This window comes from Nelusetta ayraudi, unplaced genomic scaffold (assembly GCF_046127955.1).
Source record: "Nelusetta ayraudi isolate G7.1 ecotype Tasmania unplaced genomic scaffold, CSIRO-AGI_Nayr_v1 ptg000013l, whole genome shotgun sequence".
Classification (NCBI taxonomy): domain Eukaryota; kingdom Metazoa; phylum Chordata; class Actinopteri; order Tetraodontiformes; family Monacanthidae; genus Nelusetta; species Nelusetta ayraudi.
Genome location: NW_027466063.1, coordinates 1,522,501 through 1,538,735, shown reverse-complemented (window position 1 = coordinate 1,538,735; position 16,235 = coordinate 1,522,501). Strand labels below are relative to the sequence as shown.

Sequence of the window (16,235 nt, the reverse complement as noted above, 5' to 3'; positions counted from 1 at the left end):
TCCTGCGGCTGTCCTGACAGCTGTATTAGCGCTAATGACAGGCTTTGTTCTGCGGTGGCGCAGGTGCGGCTCGGCTGCCGAGTGAAGTAAGTGGCGGATCAGCGGCGTGCGGACGCATCGATTGGGGGGGAAACAACAGAGTCCTTTCGCAGGGAAATTACACTGAGGTGCTTGTCTCAGGTTGCATGGAGACGTTTGATCTTTGGCGACGCATCGCAGGACCAACGGGGCCATTAGCATGAACACGCTGATGGCATGTGCGTGCCTGCAGGAGCTGCTCGAGTTCGAACGCCATCCACGTTGCTCCACTTCAGTGGGGCCGGAGGCACTGGCATGTTAGACATATGCTAGCAAGGTCAGGGATTCAAAATACTTCAATATTTAGAGAGAAATTACACGAAGGCACAGTCTAAATGGCCTTTAAGCATCCGCTAAAAGACTTTATTATGTTTTGATGAACTACTACAAATCCAGGCTGAGTATCTTTTCATCACATTAGAAAAACGTGGTAGCAGTGTCATCTGGAAGGAGCCAAGGGAGGTGATGAAAGGCGAGCTGATTGATCCAGTTTATCTGGAATTTATATATATATATATATATATATATATGTGTGTATATATATATATATATATGTGTGTATATATATATATATATATATATAAATATATATATATATATAAATATATATATATATATATACACATACATATATATATATATAAACTTTATGTGTTTGTGTGCAAATTCATCCAAGATTTAATTATTGATCCTTCGGATCACTTTTTATGTGACAGATTCAAGGAGATCAAACTTCGTCTTGTGCCAAGTTTCCCCAATTTTGCTACTGCCCAATGCTTTTGATTTGCTCATACGTCACCTATGTATCTTCTATTTTCTATCTTGTGTAAATCTTTGTCAGGAATTTTGTTTGGTAATTGATTCAAAAAAAATGTAATTCAGACAAACTTAGTTATACTCAATTTGGCCATTAGATAGGGTGCTGCGACAGCACTTCCTGAATTCAATCCAGGAAGCCGATTCCCTGCGGTGGAAGCTGCTGAAACTTGAAGACAGATTGAAAACGTCCGTTGGAGGGTGGCAAGATGGATGAGCGAGATTTCAGAGTTGAAATCTGAGCTCTCCAGTGGCCGTGCACGCTTCGCGAATGAGTGCAGCCAGAGGAGGAAAAAAATAAATAAAGATTTGCCCGGTTTTAAACTGACTAACTTGAACCACAAAAACTTTGGAGAACTCTGGAGATCAATCAACCGATTCATCTTTTGGGAAGTCCAAGAGTGTTTCTGCTCTGCTTTAATAATCGCAATATTTCCACCAAATAGTTTTGGCTCTGAAGAACATTTCAAACTAATATAATAAAGTTATTATTACTTTTGGCTGCCAGTTACGTGGTGCAAACGTGTGCAATTAAACTCCAAATGTCACCCACCCGCCAAAGATAGGAGCGGCGGATCTGAACACGAGCTTTAGTCGATGGATTGATTCAGTGAAGCCTGCTGGTGAAGGAATCCATGTCGATGAGACACCTGTATCCTGTAGGTTCACACAACCTCACGCGGAATCGATGGGGTAAGAAGTCCGTTTGATTCGACGGGAATTAGAGCCGACAAGAGCGACAACAGAACCCATCTCATCCTAACAGTCGTCGAGACTTCTAAGGAAACCATGTTGGCGGTTTCTGCAGATCTGTCTTGTAATTAATACAGATGAAATCACTCCAGGCCTGCTGCTCTGGTGCTCAGGCTCCACCGACAGGGGGAGACGTGCAGGGGAGGAGAGAAAAAAAAAAAAGGAAAAGAAAGATTTCTGCAAATAACACCATAAATGATAGGCTGTGAAATATGGTGTGCCACTCTGAAACCATCAAAAAGCGGCTTCGGGGACAGACGGCATGAGGACGCATTATCAGGCTTGTCAGTGCAGCCCGTCTAAAATAAATACCATTTGCATCTTTCTCCTATTTATCATCTGTTGCATTCAGCCGGCTGTCCTCTCTCGCTGCTGATTAAATTTCCATTAGCCATGCTTGCTAGTCGTGCAGGGGTGGTGGTGGGGCGGGGGGTCCTGAAAAATGCTCTTTGAATGTGAAATTGCTCTGAGAAAGAGGGTCCGGTAATAACACAGGGTTTCGGAAAAGGGGGGTGTTCTTTTTGTTGTTTTTTTTTTTTTTTGAGAGGAGAGGTATGGCTCTAGCTAGCGGCGCCTCTTTTCTTTCGGTGAAATTTCTGGCCCCTGCGTCAGGGGCCGCCGTCGGCAGAATGAAAATGCAAAGGAGGAGAGACTCGGCGAGATTGAAGGGGTGGCGGGAGGAGGAGGGAGGGGAGACGGACATTTCAATCGGAGGGAAAACATATTTTCTTCCCACTCGCGTACTCCGTTCTTATATTAAGATGTGAGCCGCTGCCTGAGGCCGTTCTGGGGGGCGGGGGGAAATCATCTCCCAGGAAGTGCGTACGGAGCGACGCCAAGCGCCACATCCGTGTTTTTCATCAGGGTGATTAAATGCTAACACAAAAAAAAAATAGTCTATGCGTTTAGGAATGAACGATGGTGAATGAAACACATGCACAGTGTTTACGTCAGAGACACAGAGGCTGATTCAATATGTCGCAGTAAACGCAATTATTTTGCTTCCGAATCGGATATTTGGCGTCACAACCGGCGTTTGTTGACCTGACACGGTTCACGGAGGGTCTTTTGTGTATCTGGTGAAGAGCCCACAGGAAATGTTTGTCATTGAGAGGGGGCAAGAAAGGAGGCGGACCAATCAGATTTGCCTCCTCTTGGTGAGAGGGGTGAGGGGCCACTCGCTGTGCGTCATGAGTGTTTAGACACTGCTGATGCTGTGGACAGACAAGTTTTTTTTTCTGTTTTTTTTTTTAATTTTTAAATCTTGATACCAGTCTACACAATTATCCGTCCGCACCCTAAGATCAGGCGCAAAGCTTTGTGGTGACTGACGGTGCTGCCGGTGTTCCTGAGGCATCAGGCTGAGCAGCCTCAGCAGTGAAATCATAGAACAGGACTGTCATGGCACAGTTTATCATGAGACCAGAACCACGAATGAAAAAGCATCTTAACGTTTGAGTAGCGTCATTTGAGGATTTTTTGTTTTTGTTTTTGACTGATTGCACCAAACTCAAAACCATTCATTTCATCCTCTTCAATTTCAATAGACAAATAAAGGAAAATGTATTTATTTTTATTTTTTTTAATACCTGATGTCTTCTTTGGAGGCGTCATCTGGCAGATGTGTCGTTTAATTTAAAAGGTGTTCTTCCTGTGGGCGTGGCCGATCCGTCAGCTCCTCCTCGCCAGCTGGCTTGCCAGAATAAAAATCACTTTACCAAATGACAGTTTTCCCTGAAATCTTCTCCTGGTTTTGTTCAGCTACCTTCAGCTTTGTGTCTGATGATGAGGAATCTGGAGTGGTTCTGAGACTATTTTAAAAAAGAAAGAAAAAAAGAAAAAGAAAAACTTTTTATTCGTAAATAGAGAGATGGATGGGCAAAATCTCAGGGTTTCAGTCTCACTGAACTCATTGCTACACAAGACTACAAACTGAAACAGTCGGTCGGCGCCGTCCGGCTCGTTTGGACTGGGAACCAAACAAGGGGAGAAGGTCACCCTGGTTTAATTGCAATTGCATGATGTGCTGGTTGGCAGGATCTGAAACATTAATACCAGATTTAAAAAGAAAAGTTGTGGAAAAAGATTTTTCAGGAGTGTATGCGGCAGCAGAGTTCTCGGGCTCCGCTAATGGTCAGTGGAATTGATTAGTGCAGGGAGGAAGGAGGGATGAGGGGTGTGGGGGATGGAGGGAGGGGGGGGGGGTCGGGCTGCCTCATTACTCTCGGTCTGCAGGTGTTCCGGCCGCCGCGGCGCCGCTCCCCGCTGCCTTGGCACGGCCAAGACGGAGGACAGAGAGCAGACCCACCTCGTTCATCTCGCCGGCTGTGACGGAGGTCACGCGGGGAAGGAGCTCCCGCTTGCAACGAGTCGCCAGGAGTGACAGACGGAGTAGCAGATCAGCTCAAAGTGTTTCATTTATTTTTCATCTCGGGGACAAGAAAACAAAAAGAAGGCGGCCGCAGGCGCTCTTCCCGCGACGGCCTCCGCCAGGCCGGCTCTGTGGTTATGTAAGGCGGCACCGCCACCGCAGCCACGTGTTTGAATTTTTACTGCTGCTTGATGAAACTGCCAACACGGCGCCGTGATTGCCTGTTTATTGCGGGGTTGTAACGTCGCAGCGTGCCGCCGCTGACGTGTTCGCTGGGCTGGAGAGACAGCCGCCACGTAATGGACACTGAAATAATGTGATTTCATCGTGATGTGTTGAAATGTTGAGGGATGAAATAGTCACCTGTTGTGAAAATTAGCCTGCCCTGTGAAAGTAAACAGGATTTTATACATTGACAATGAGTTTTTCCAGTTGCTCTGGCAGGGAAACGCTCAGAGGTGAGAAAAGAAACATGGACATTATTGGAACTTTACACATGAATAGTTGGGCATTGTCTGCTGCTGTTGGGATTCCACTTGTTTTCACTGTTTCACAGTTCAGAGTTGGGGCTCAAAGCCGTCGCTCCAGCGTTCTCAGTCTGAACTGTACAAGCAGACACTGCAGACAAGTGTCCACCGGACAAAGTGATTTGCTGAGATTCAACTCAGCAACTGGTCAGGTTGGGTTTGGGAAGAGAAAATGCCAGATTTTTGAGGCCCAAATGATATTTCCATCAAATGTGGTCTCAAAAAAAGCACATTTTGCTACAGGCATCTATCTCATACTTCATCTGCCATCACCTCAAACTTTGTGCACGTAAACACCTCTGGCAGCATCCGGAGTGCCGCCCCTGTCTCGCCCTGCTGACACCCAGTGTTAAAATGTCACCCTGCGTCTGGATAAGTCGTCCAGATACGGAACGATCCCATCACCCCCCGAGTGTTCACACACAGGAAATTTAAATTCTCATTCTCGTCAACCGCGTGCAGATTACATCTCCGCCTTCAAACCGGGGATGATGGATCGCCGTGGTAACTCACCGTTAAGACGGCAGGTGGAAGGTCCTCAGATCTTGACGGGGGCGGGGGGGCTGTTTGAGGTCATTTGCGGCGCTGTGTCACCAGCAAACACAAACGAGGATGGCGGCGCAGTGGTCCGGGGGTCGCGATTCTTCATCTCAGGTTCACCGCAGTCGTCAGACAAAACAAAGATCAAGGTGCACGCCGCCCACCACCACGTGCACTTTTTGCCACCAAGATCGCTGCAATCTGACACCACAAGGGTGCAAATTGCTCACATCTGTCAAACTCCATGGGTGATTATGCAGCGTCTTATTATTTGATTTTGCAAATCAGGGATCACAGAGGGTTGGGGGAGTGGGTGATCAGCGACATCCTGTTCCAAAAGCAGCCTCGCAGCCGTCGACAATCAGGACCATAAGGTTTTTCTACAACGCAAGGCAGGAAGACTCAGCTGACTCACAGTAGGGCGGGGCTGACGAGGGTGATGAAGAACAAGTGGGCCAACAAGCAGGAGTCAAGCCACGGCCACGCTAATGCACACCCAGTCTCACTTGAATAGAACACTTAAACTAACGGGGTGAAAAAATCCTTTCCCAGGGACAGAAAAATAATAAAATAACCTTGTGAAATAAAATGAAAAAATAAAAATGAAAAAACGGCAGCGGCTGTCTGGCTAAGCAAAAACATCTGACGCCACAGCGAGAGACAGCGCAGCATCTTTCCTCTGCACCCTGTTTATATTTTATGATGTGTGATGTATCACAGAGAATCGTATCCTGTGAGGCATCAGAGGCATCAATATTAAATTGAGTCTCAAAAACCTTATTTTATGTCATCATTATTCGGCAGTTAGTGATACATCAGAGATTTGGGGGCGTTCGAGGGGAGGTGAGGGCATCAACAGGAAAACCTTCAAACAATGTAAACACTTTTTTTTTTTTTTTTTTTTTACTTTTGAAAGCAATATGGAGCGATATGGTGATTTTGTGGGCCATTTTTAACTTAAAATGAAACCTCTATATGTGATTCAGCTGTTCCTCATTTGAATAAAGGCATAAAGGATAAGAATAATACTGCTGATGCTGAATGAATGTGTTTAAAACTAGATATCACACCACTAAAGCAGGCCTGGCGCCGTTTACTGACACTGCGCGACTGTGGCACAATATTTATTTCACGTGTTCCTGTTTCAGATTCCGTGATTGAAACAAACACAATCCAGGATGATTTGTTGATATGTTTCTCTGAAAATCAGTTTGCTGCAGAAAATTGGCAGTTGTGCTGTGTGCAACGTGTATCGGAATTATATGAGCGTACGTCAGAATGTCAGCAGCGTAGATGGAAAATAAACTAACATGCAAAGTCGACCGCATTCGTTCCAGCGAGCCGCCTCGTCAGGTGACAACATCTTGCAGGAAATCAGCCAATCTGCCGTCCGGCTTGTCACCTTCACTTTAATTGCCGCATTACAGCCGCGAGACTCATTACTCTGACTATTTATGTGAAGAATATTTCCCACCGACTTCCACCGCCGTCAATTATTGTTCTATCTGGGCGCCGAGCAGTTCTGGATCATAAACTCCATCTTCTCACATTTGCATATTCTCTGCAGAGACAGGAAATCCGCTCTCGCTCCAGCCGTCTCCTCCTGTTAGAGGTGAGAATCCCAGAAGAAGTAAAGAAAAATAAATAAATAGATAAAAAACATCCATGGAAAAATCCCCCAATGCAGGGACAACAAATTACGGAGACATGCTTGTTGAGCCTCTCTAATGTGCAAAGGTTACTGTGGTCTTGACTGTCTCGCTGAGCTTTAATTACTGCGGCCTCTTTAAAGTGCGCTGCCGAGTTCATCAGAGGTGCGAAACAAAGGAACGAGGAGGTGGGTGACGGGAGGAGGTGGCGGCGGTGGTGGAGTGAGGGTGCAATTAGAGAGTCGGAGCAGCTTCCACTCAACGCCGACCTCTGGGGAATTGAGCGTCGTGCGGCTTCCTGGATTTGAAACCGTTTTCACCGCTTCACACTGAGGTGGAAAGAGCTGCAAGGAGGAGGCTGCCGGGGGCGAAGTGCTGCCTCCGGGTTGGGTTTGAACCGCAGAGGCAGCAGCACGTCAGAGAGCAAGTGTTGCTTCCGACTCGTCTGACACAGCAGCACCAAGCGCCTCTCCACAGCAGACCAATCAGATTTCAGCAGCCAATTAGCTCTTCGGTCATCAGCCACATGTCACTCTGACCCGTAGTTACCCACAAGGCAGCACGGTTCCGAGAAAGCATTTTTTCTCCCCCGAACAAACGAGGTGCTTCTTCCTCTTCTTCTTCTGTGGTTGTTTGTTTGTGTGGTCTTCCTCTGCAGCAGCTTTTGCCACAACTGAAAGGACGCTGATGGTTCCCAAAGATTTAGTTCTGAGTGTGGAAACCTCAGCCACTGCACTGTGTCAAAAGATAAGCAAACACATGGTATATATATCTTTTCCACCTGCAGATCCCAAAATGGCAAATGATGAAAAAAAAAAAAAAAAACGACAACATGAATCACTTAGATTTGTTGGAAGGAGTTTTGGAGCCAAAGGCAAGTTAGTTAAAAATTCTACGCTCATCTCATTGAATACTGATGAGGTGAATTTATGCATGCTTCATGCTTAAAGGCTATACATTGATGATGAGGTGCTAATTATAGTATTTTAATAGGATAGTATAGTATAATAGTCAGGCAGAAAGGTAACATGGCAAAAACCAACAGTAATAATTGATGCCGAAAAATAGATAATGGGAATGTGACATCAATTGTTTCAATGAATTATACGTGATCTTCTTCTTTTTAACTGGCTAGACTTCAGTCAGGCTGGTCAGTTTATACGACTGAAGGTGAAACTTCTGCCAATGACACCTGGTCAGTATGTGACAACAAAGCTTGATGCTAACAATAAAATGGGAAACTAGTTTGTGATTTACAGGTAAAACAATTAAAGAAAAGACATGAGGGACATCCTCTTATGGCAGCAGTGAGTACTTACTTCATTACATGACATCCACAAAACGGTGAAGGTCTTGTTGCATCACTCGCATCCATGTTGGCTCAGTTGGAGGTTGCCAGTTTGGTGTGGCGGTGCAAAACTACACTATCTAGTGGTGAAATGATGTTGCACGGAACCCCTTTAAGAAGCAAACCACCTGCAGTCTGAGGGTTGTAAGGCAGTGGGGGGGATGGGGGGGGTGTGCGGGGGGGGGGGGTAGTTTGGTCCTCCTACGTTTTCAGCTTTGCGTTGTAAAAGGCAACAGCTGTCGCCGTGAAATCACGCTGTTTTTACAGTAATTTACGGTTATGAGATGATGAGACATCATGGCATTTATGATGGCAATAAAGAAAATAAACAACTTCGCAGCTCTGCACGATGCTGCGCAGGAGAATAGAGGGTTGAAACCCTTTCAATCCCTGCATCTCCTGTTCACCTCACTGCAGTATATGTCCACGTGTTCCAAGTCCAAGTGGTCTTTGGCCCATTAAAAACAAAAAGACTCATTAACATCCCAAGCATTCTGAACAACAAAACAACATCCCAAAAAAAAAAAAAAAAAGAAAATACCAGCAACAAACATGGATTTTTATACAAGCAGAGCTGCTTTGCAGCCAGTCACGAACCGCATAAAGGGAATCATAAAGTATCTGCTCATTAAATGGATGACTTGGATATTTTTAGCCCCCTAACATGTTGTCATGAATAAATTATCTTCATCCAGAGCGGCGGCTTTGGAGTCAGTGCGCTCAGTCCAAACCGTCTCCCACTGAACACATATAAAAGCGAGAGGGGTGTTGCTGCGAGCAACAAAGGATCCGCCTCGCCAATTCACCACAAACACAATTCACTTCCATCGTTATTGGCTGTTTATTAGTATCAAACCACTGCCACGATATCACACTGGACTGGGTGAGGACGGACTGGCATCAGTGTCGTCAAAAGACATGAAATGCAGCCTGGGGTTCAAGTGTGTAAAATTTTCCTTATATTCACTGCACAATAAAAGTGTGCGGTGAGTGTAAGCTCCCAGTTAGCCGCCATATTTCTAAGGAAGCTCGTGTGGACAATCCAGCTCACCTGACAGCACATTTCTTATTTAGGGTGTCGCCTCCTCATATAAACCAACAAAGAAGAAGGTGGACAAGGTATCCAGGTTTGTACTCACAGGCCACTGTAGTTCACTGGCAAGCTTGGTATAGGGAAGAGTCTGCAGTCTGAAATGCAACCAGTTGATGTTGCTGTTTCTTCCTAAAAGTCTCCAAATATCATGCACTCTTCACACCAAGTGGAGAAACGGTTTCTGTCAGGGACAGAATACTAATAATATAATTTAGAGAGATGAGAGACAGGAAATTACCCAAAGCAGACAATGAAGAAAAACAGGATGTTTACACCGACCTTCAGGTGTCCACTGTCCTTTCTTTCTTAAGGTAAACAAACCCTGGGATAACACCGGACCAGAGGCCGCTGCAGTTCAGCACTGCGCTGCGACAACATAATAATGAGGTGTTTTGAAAGATTGCATTACAAAAGGTCGATGTAAATACCAATTTTAGAAGAAAAAAAAAAACAACTCGCAAAATATCTTCATAGACCTAAGACAACAGAACATTCTCATGCGCGAAATAAGAACTGGATACACTTCTTCTGCATTTTTGATACAGCCGCATGGTTGCAGTACGTCGCTTACACCACCCTCTAGTGGCAAAGCTCAGACGCTAGGACCGCTTGATGGGAAGCATACCTCATTTGATGTTCTTCATTTTCACTTTTGTCGCAAAACTTTTGAGTGAGACGGAGGAAGCCCGGCTAGCGTCGCGCAGCGCGCATAATGTGCCGTGGTGGGATCGAAACACCAGCGAATCAGCCGTCGCCATTGACTGTCAGTCAAGCGACGGCACACTAGGAGTCCGTCATGGCGAGTCGACGACGGCTTCACGCGACGACACTCCATGGCTTGAGTATGAGCGTGTGCGTGAGCGAGCCAGCCGTCGGCGCCGTGGAGCGACCCGTCTCCCATAACTTGCTTTAAAACCGCGGTATTATCTCAGGCGCCGCATCGCTGCCTGGCAACTTATTTTCCAGCTGAGTGGAAATAATGAGGGACGGGTTGACAAATACTTGATGCAACCCTCGTTTCTGAAGCGCCGCGTCCCTCCTTGTGTCAGCCGCCGCCGCCGCCGCTATCGGGGCAGTTTGGAAGGAATGCGAAAACTTGGGCAGTTATTAAATAGTCCCAGTTTACGTGGTAATAGAGGAGTTTGAGCGAGCGAAAGAGGGCAAACTCCCCCTAAACCCCCCCCCCCGCCACCCCGAGAACAACTGCAGGTTGGATACACAAAGGGAAAAGTTCAAGCTCTGATACAACTTCTTTTTCCTCCTTTTTCCTCCCTGAATGCTCACACGCATGAAAACAGATTTACCCGATACGGCGAAAGTGCAAGGACGATTTTCTGAGCTGTTCCGCCGTGTGCAGCCAGCCCGAGCTCGACAAAGGCACCGGAAAGGTTTCATTAGCCGCAGGGTCAAGACAGGCCCGACCCCCACCTTCCCCACCCTCCTCCACCATCCTCCCCGCTGGTGTCGCAACACTGTGACAGCTCGCTAATCAACGACACAACCTGGAGAACACAGCGACTCACACCGCGACGAGCGAGCCGTGATGCGGCGGAATGAAACGTCCCACATCTCTGGATCAGCGAGCGCTGCGGGATCAAGACGGCTGTCTGAGAGTCGGAGGACGCAGACGGCCCAGGGGGAAAAAAAAATCACAGGTTGACGCCTGATCACACGAACCCAGGCTGCGCGTCTGCACGTTATTTTTGAAAAATAATTTAATCTAAAAAATAATTGCGCAAGAAGGTTCTTGCAAATTGCAGGGTGAGGTGAGGTTGCATTTAGGGAACTTGAGCGCTTTTCAAACCAAACGAGGCTAACGTGGTGTTGACACAGTCTTTCCGCAGTGAATATCCAGGATGAAGAAGATTTGGACAAGGCTCTGGTTTCCCTGGAAGAGAAGACACGCTATTCACTAATTATGCATTCATCTTTTTTTTTTTTTTTTAAACTATGGCATTAAAATCTTTTCTTAGTTTTTTAATCCGACATGGGGTTTCAGGCTGAACAAACACATAATCTCCTTTCTCGTCCTTCCTGGATGTGCCCAAACAAAAACTTCACAGAAATAATAATTCATTGAGCTAAATTTCAAGGAGCTCTGCACAGTTAGGTCGAGACATTTGAAGCTCTAGTGCTGTATTCATGTTCAAATCACGTTTTTTTGTCATCTTAAACTCTCTTAGAGCAGACTTATGATGGCCTCTCAGGAGGAAATTGAGAAGATTTCCAGGAAAAAGCACATTTTGCCCTGTCCTACTGCAAAAATTGTCATTCTCAAGCTAAAATAATAATATAAAACATATCTTTGCTGTACATTCCACTTGTTTGGAAGGGGGGCAACACAGAACTGTGGAGGGTGTCATCATTATTATCATTATTATTATTTTTTATTTTTTTACATTGAACCTTTATTCTTCATAGGATAAAATCGTTAAAACAACAAACATTACAGCAGGGCACACTGGCCTCAGCTTGTTGTGGCACTAATGATGTACCAGGGCTTTGACTGAAGTCACACTTCACACACGACTTCATCTTGGCACGGCTGTTGTGTCGTGTCTTAACTTTGCTGCGACCGTCGGTGAACGGAGGAGGGCCGACAGACAGCGGGAGCAGGAGTGGAAGATGACTGGAAGATGAGCGAACTCAAATATTCCAGGCTGAGGAAACTGTGAGGGCCGCGAGAAACACGCACGCACGCACGCACGCACGCACACACACACTCACTGGCATGAATGTTTAAAATCCTCTTATCTTAAATTTAAAAGTGGGGCGATATTCTTTCCTCAGCTGTCAGCTGGGGAGGTGAGGCGAGGCAGTGATCCCTGCAGGTGGGCGGCGTAGCCTCTTTACAGCTCGCGTGTCAACGCCACTTTTTTTTCCAGCGGAACTTTTAAGAGCGAGGTCACAACCGCCGAGGATGTTTCAATCACAGGAGTATTTAGTCTCCTCCAAAGCCCTGCGCTGTCAAGGGTGGTGGGGGTGGGGGAAATATACGACAGACCCCAGACGCATTATGGGACGAAGGGAGCGGTGGTGAATTACGCCAGTAAATATCCCCGGGATCAAACGTGCGCCGCCGCCGCCGCTGCCGCCGCCGCCGCCGCCAGTGTCGACACGCTCCAGTCGACGGTGATGACGCGTCGCAAACGGTGGTTAATCCTGCGTGATCGTGGCATCTGGCCATCTGCGCCCTGGAGGATTTATGCAGGAGCTGGAGGGCAGAGGAGAAGGGATCAAATATGCATGATGGTGCAAAAAAAAAAAAATGAAGACGACTCAATAAGTCAAGCTTTACTGTCGAACGCAGAGTTTAGGATTTTTCAGCGCGGCATTGGAAAAGAGCTCACTGAAAAACACAAGAGTGAATAGCGGCGAAGGTGTTGAATGGTATATCAACATTGACGTAGTTATCGGGAAGACTGGTTTTAGCTTTGGTTAGAGAGGTCAAAGATAAGTTGTTTTTTTTCATCTATTTGTTCTAGAAAACTCAACTAAACAAAATAATTAGGAGACCATTAACATATTTAGTTGAAATTAGCTCGATTTTAACATTTAACATTAGCTTCAAATCATTTGAAGATGAAGACCGAAAGTCAGGATTTAATGTTGACAAAAATAGTTATATGAGATTTGTACCCTTGGATGTTGCATTCAGGGTCACACTCAAACGGGAAGAACATTCAAGTGAATATTTTGAGCAGCAGTTAGTGGTTTAAACCATCCTACACGTAAGTGCTTATTTTCTAGCTAACAGCAGCGCTCTAGCATTGGTAGCTATATAGCTGAGGATGCATGCTAACGTTGCTGCCTTTTACACTAAAGAGGAGCAGGGAGATCTGAATGATGGCACAATTTATGTTTTTTGAGAGCTCATTAACTGAGATATGGTTTTACATTGTAACATGAAGACTTTTATTGCAAATAATAGTGATTCTATGTAAGGGACTTGTTAATAGCATTGATCAAAAATAATCAACATCCAGTACATTTCATATGGAATATTAGCATGGTCTTAACTGCTCAGACAAGCAACCAACAGAACTCCAGACTGTCACCAATGTGCCACAATAATCATTATGCCTCTGAATAGCAGTACTGTTTAGTTCATCAGCAAAGTTGATTCAAATAAAACACAAACAAACACCGCCCGGTGGTCTGTGGGAGGTATCGTTTTAGGACCAGGTTATGAACCCAAGGCTTTTGGGAAAAAAATCTGGTTCCACTCATGAGAAAGTATGAACACCTGTAAAATGGCCACCTCATAAAACACACGTTAACTTTGACATGCAGCACAACCATACTCTCTGCACATCGTCAAACACGCAAGTGTGTGAAAACTATGACTACACACTGTCTAAAGATCAAGAGGTGTCCTATTTTCTCCAAATATACACACATTGATTCTGTTCTATAATACGGTTTATATTAGTTCACACCCTCTGTTTCTCAAAAAGCAGGTATTCTGATTGCAAACATTGTTCTTTTTAATGTACTCATCTGACAATAAAAGAAATAAAAATAAAATATCAGTCAACAACAGTGCTGGCATCTAAATGAACCCGACAACAATTATAAACTATGCCATACTGTGTTTCATTCAAATAAATGTCACATATCCAGTTTTACATGTGTCAAATCTATTTTTTTTTTTACACAGTTTTCATAAAGAAGGAGAATAAATATACTTTTGACCCATTTTCATTATACCTTAACATTTAAACAAGATCATATGGTGCAGTATTTTTTTTGTTTTATAATTTGTAAAACAAGCTGATAACAATTTTAGTACAAACAACAGAAGGGGGAAAAAAGGTTTCTGCAGACCTCAAAACAAATCACAAACGTAAAAAGGAATAACAGAGTTTGTGCTTTAGGTCTTTTAACCGCGATGGCTATTTCTCTGAAGGTTTGCAGTTACAAGTTTGTCTGAAAATACTGCGTGAAGTCGCGTTAAATGTTAGTCAGTAAAAGCGGCAGGGCAACGTGAGATCGTCCAAACCCGAGAAAGGTATCGCAAACTTGTCGGACAAATACTGCGTCGCCACCAGACGCATCTGGCTTTGCTTTTTTTTTTTTAAAAATACTTGCGAGTGTCATTCATATATATGTATACATATATATTTATATATTTTTTAAACTGGATTTCATGGGTGAACATTCACTAATCAGGAGATATGCGGAACAAATGAGCTGAGTTGAGTATCTTCTGGAGGTTCATGAAGGTGGCGTCGATGTCTACGGTGCTATTAAGGCATTACAGTACAGTATCGTGTTACCACCAGCCGCCGCCTATGACGCCATGTCCGGCCTGGTCAACCTAAACTCTTAGAAAACAAACGTTGCTTCTTTAGTGTCGGTGTGATGAATTCAAGGGAATATAAATCTAAATTTTTCTCTTATCAGGCAACCTCGAGCTTTATTTATTTATTTATTCTTTTTTTCCCGCCCTCAACTCTAGTGTACCAGCCCTGTGGATATGTTTAGGGGTTCGAAATGAAGTAGATAGTCATCTCGAAAGGAGCTTCTAGCACCTCGTGGCCATGTCCGCGATGATGATGATGACGATCGGGTTAATCACTGACATGAGTGGGACGTCAGTTTCGGAGCCAAAGCCAATACTTGACTAGGTCTGTTGGTGGAGTATGAACGTTAAGTCACATGGCTTTTAGCTCTCGGGCAGGTTATTCTTTTAACTCATCATGAAGTCGGCTTATAAATACTGTTACAGAAACTGCTGTATATGTTAGCACGGAATCATACGTGCAAAAAATAAACATGAATCCAAGTTAATAATTTGCAATGCTACGTTGCCAAGAATCCATCAAGTGCTGAAGTCAGAAGCTTCCAAAGGGACCTACAGTGCACTGCGGTGTATCGTTCTGTTTCTGAATTCGTTCACACACCCACAGGAAGCGGTGTTTTCTTCTTTCTTTTTTTTTACCCTCCTCCAACAAACTGCATCTTTAAGAGAAAAAGCTGTAACAGTTAAACTTGGGCTGTTTAAAACCTTCAAACTGAGGGAGCTCGTTGCAAACATTCATGAACGTGGACTCACAGGAAAAAGTAGAGTGTATATATAATACTGTAGCATTTATAGGTTTCAGAAAAAATGTAAACATAGGGCTGCGATGTTCCTCCCTTCAAACTGTACAAAGTCATGGACAGATGTTTCTCTGGAGAATGACAAAAGCTGGTCCCACTTCAAGAACATAACAAAACAAAAGGAAAAAAAGAGAGCCTACACTACAGTAAAATATAAAGATACGTTTACAGTTTACTTTGCTACGTTTGCTACGGCTGCCCGGTCAAATCTGCGAGGCAGGCGTAGTAACTGAAGGACCCATACAACAAAGCAATACCTTCAACACTGTTTATCCATCTATTGGGTAAATGATCACAATACAGGTCCTGGAGAAAACCCCCCACCCCGTCCCTGCCCCTGTTTGTTTTGCTTTTTTCCCCCCGTTTATTTTTCCATTTTTTTGAAGCACACTCTTAAATCTGTGTTGTTCAGAAGCTCGTCCTTTGTCCATCTACCCATTATACATTCAATACAACATTAGTATGGTAATTCTGTGTACTAAGAGACTTGGCACAGTTGGGTCTTTCTTTCTTTCTTTTTTATAAGCCATGTACAAAAACAGATGAAAATGTCATTTTTTCCGCATTTTTCTCCGCCACCTTCGGAAGAAAAAGGCTCGAAAGAAACTGATTGGTGGGGAAATTTGGGGGCTTTTTGATATGAGTGGAAGAGAGGTGGGGCTGGGGCTGCACACTGATTCATAAGGTGGTCTAACAATCAGAACAGAAGAAAGGAAAGAATAATAATAACAATAATAATAAAAAAAAACCCATAGTATTTACATGACAAAGAAAAAAAATCACTTGAAAGCAAAGCAAAAAAAAAAATTCCACACAAAGTACTGTGGATTATTTTCCTCCCTCAAAAGGCTTTTCAAACAAACCAGATTCGATTCCAGCCATCAGCAATGTCAGAAAGGATTCATAAATGCTCTCCACAGTCATTGTGTCCGTGCCGCCCTCTGCTAGTACACGC

At 44.5% G+C, this 16,235-nt stretch overlaps 1 protein-coding gene across 2 annotated transcripts in view; it reads right to left on the bottom strand.

The window, feature by feature from the left end:
• Positions 1-13,066: 13,066 nt before the first annotated feature.
• Positions 13,067-16,235, bottom strand: part of negr1 (neuronal growth regulator 1) — a 131,888-nt gene continuing 128,719 nt past the window's right edge. For both annotated transcript variants that reach the window (XM_076022652.1, XM_076022653.1), the window contains one exon: positions 13,067-16,235. This exon is cut by the window's right edge and continues 90 nt beyond it. In XM_076022652.1, the coding sequence (XP_075878767.1) occupies positions 16,225-16,235 (11 nt within the window). In that variant the 3' untranslated portion in view covers positions 13,067-16,224.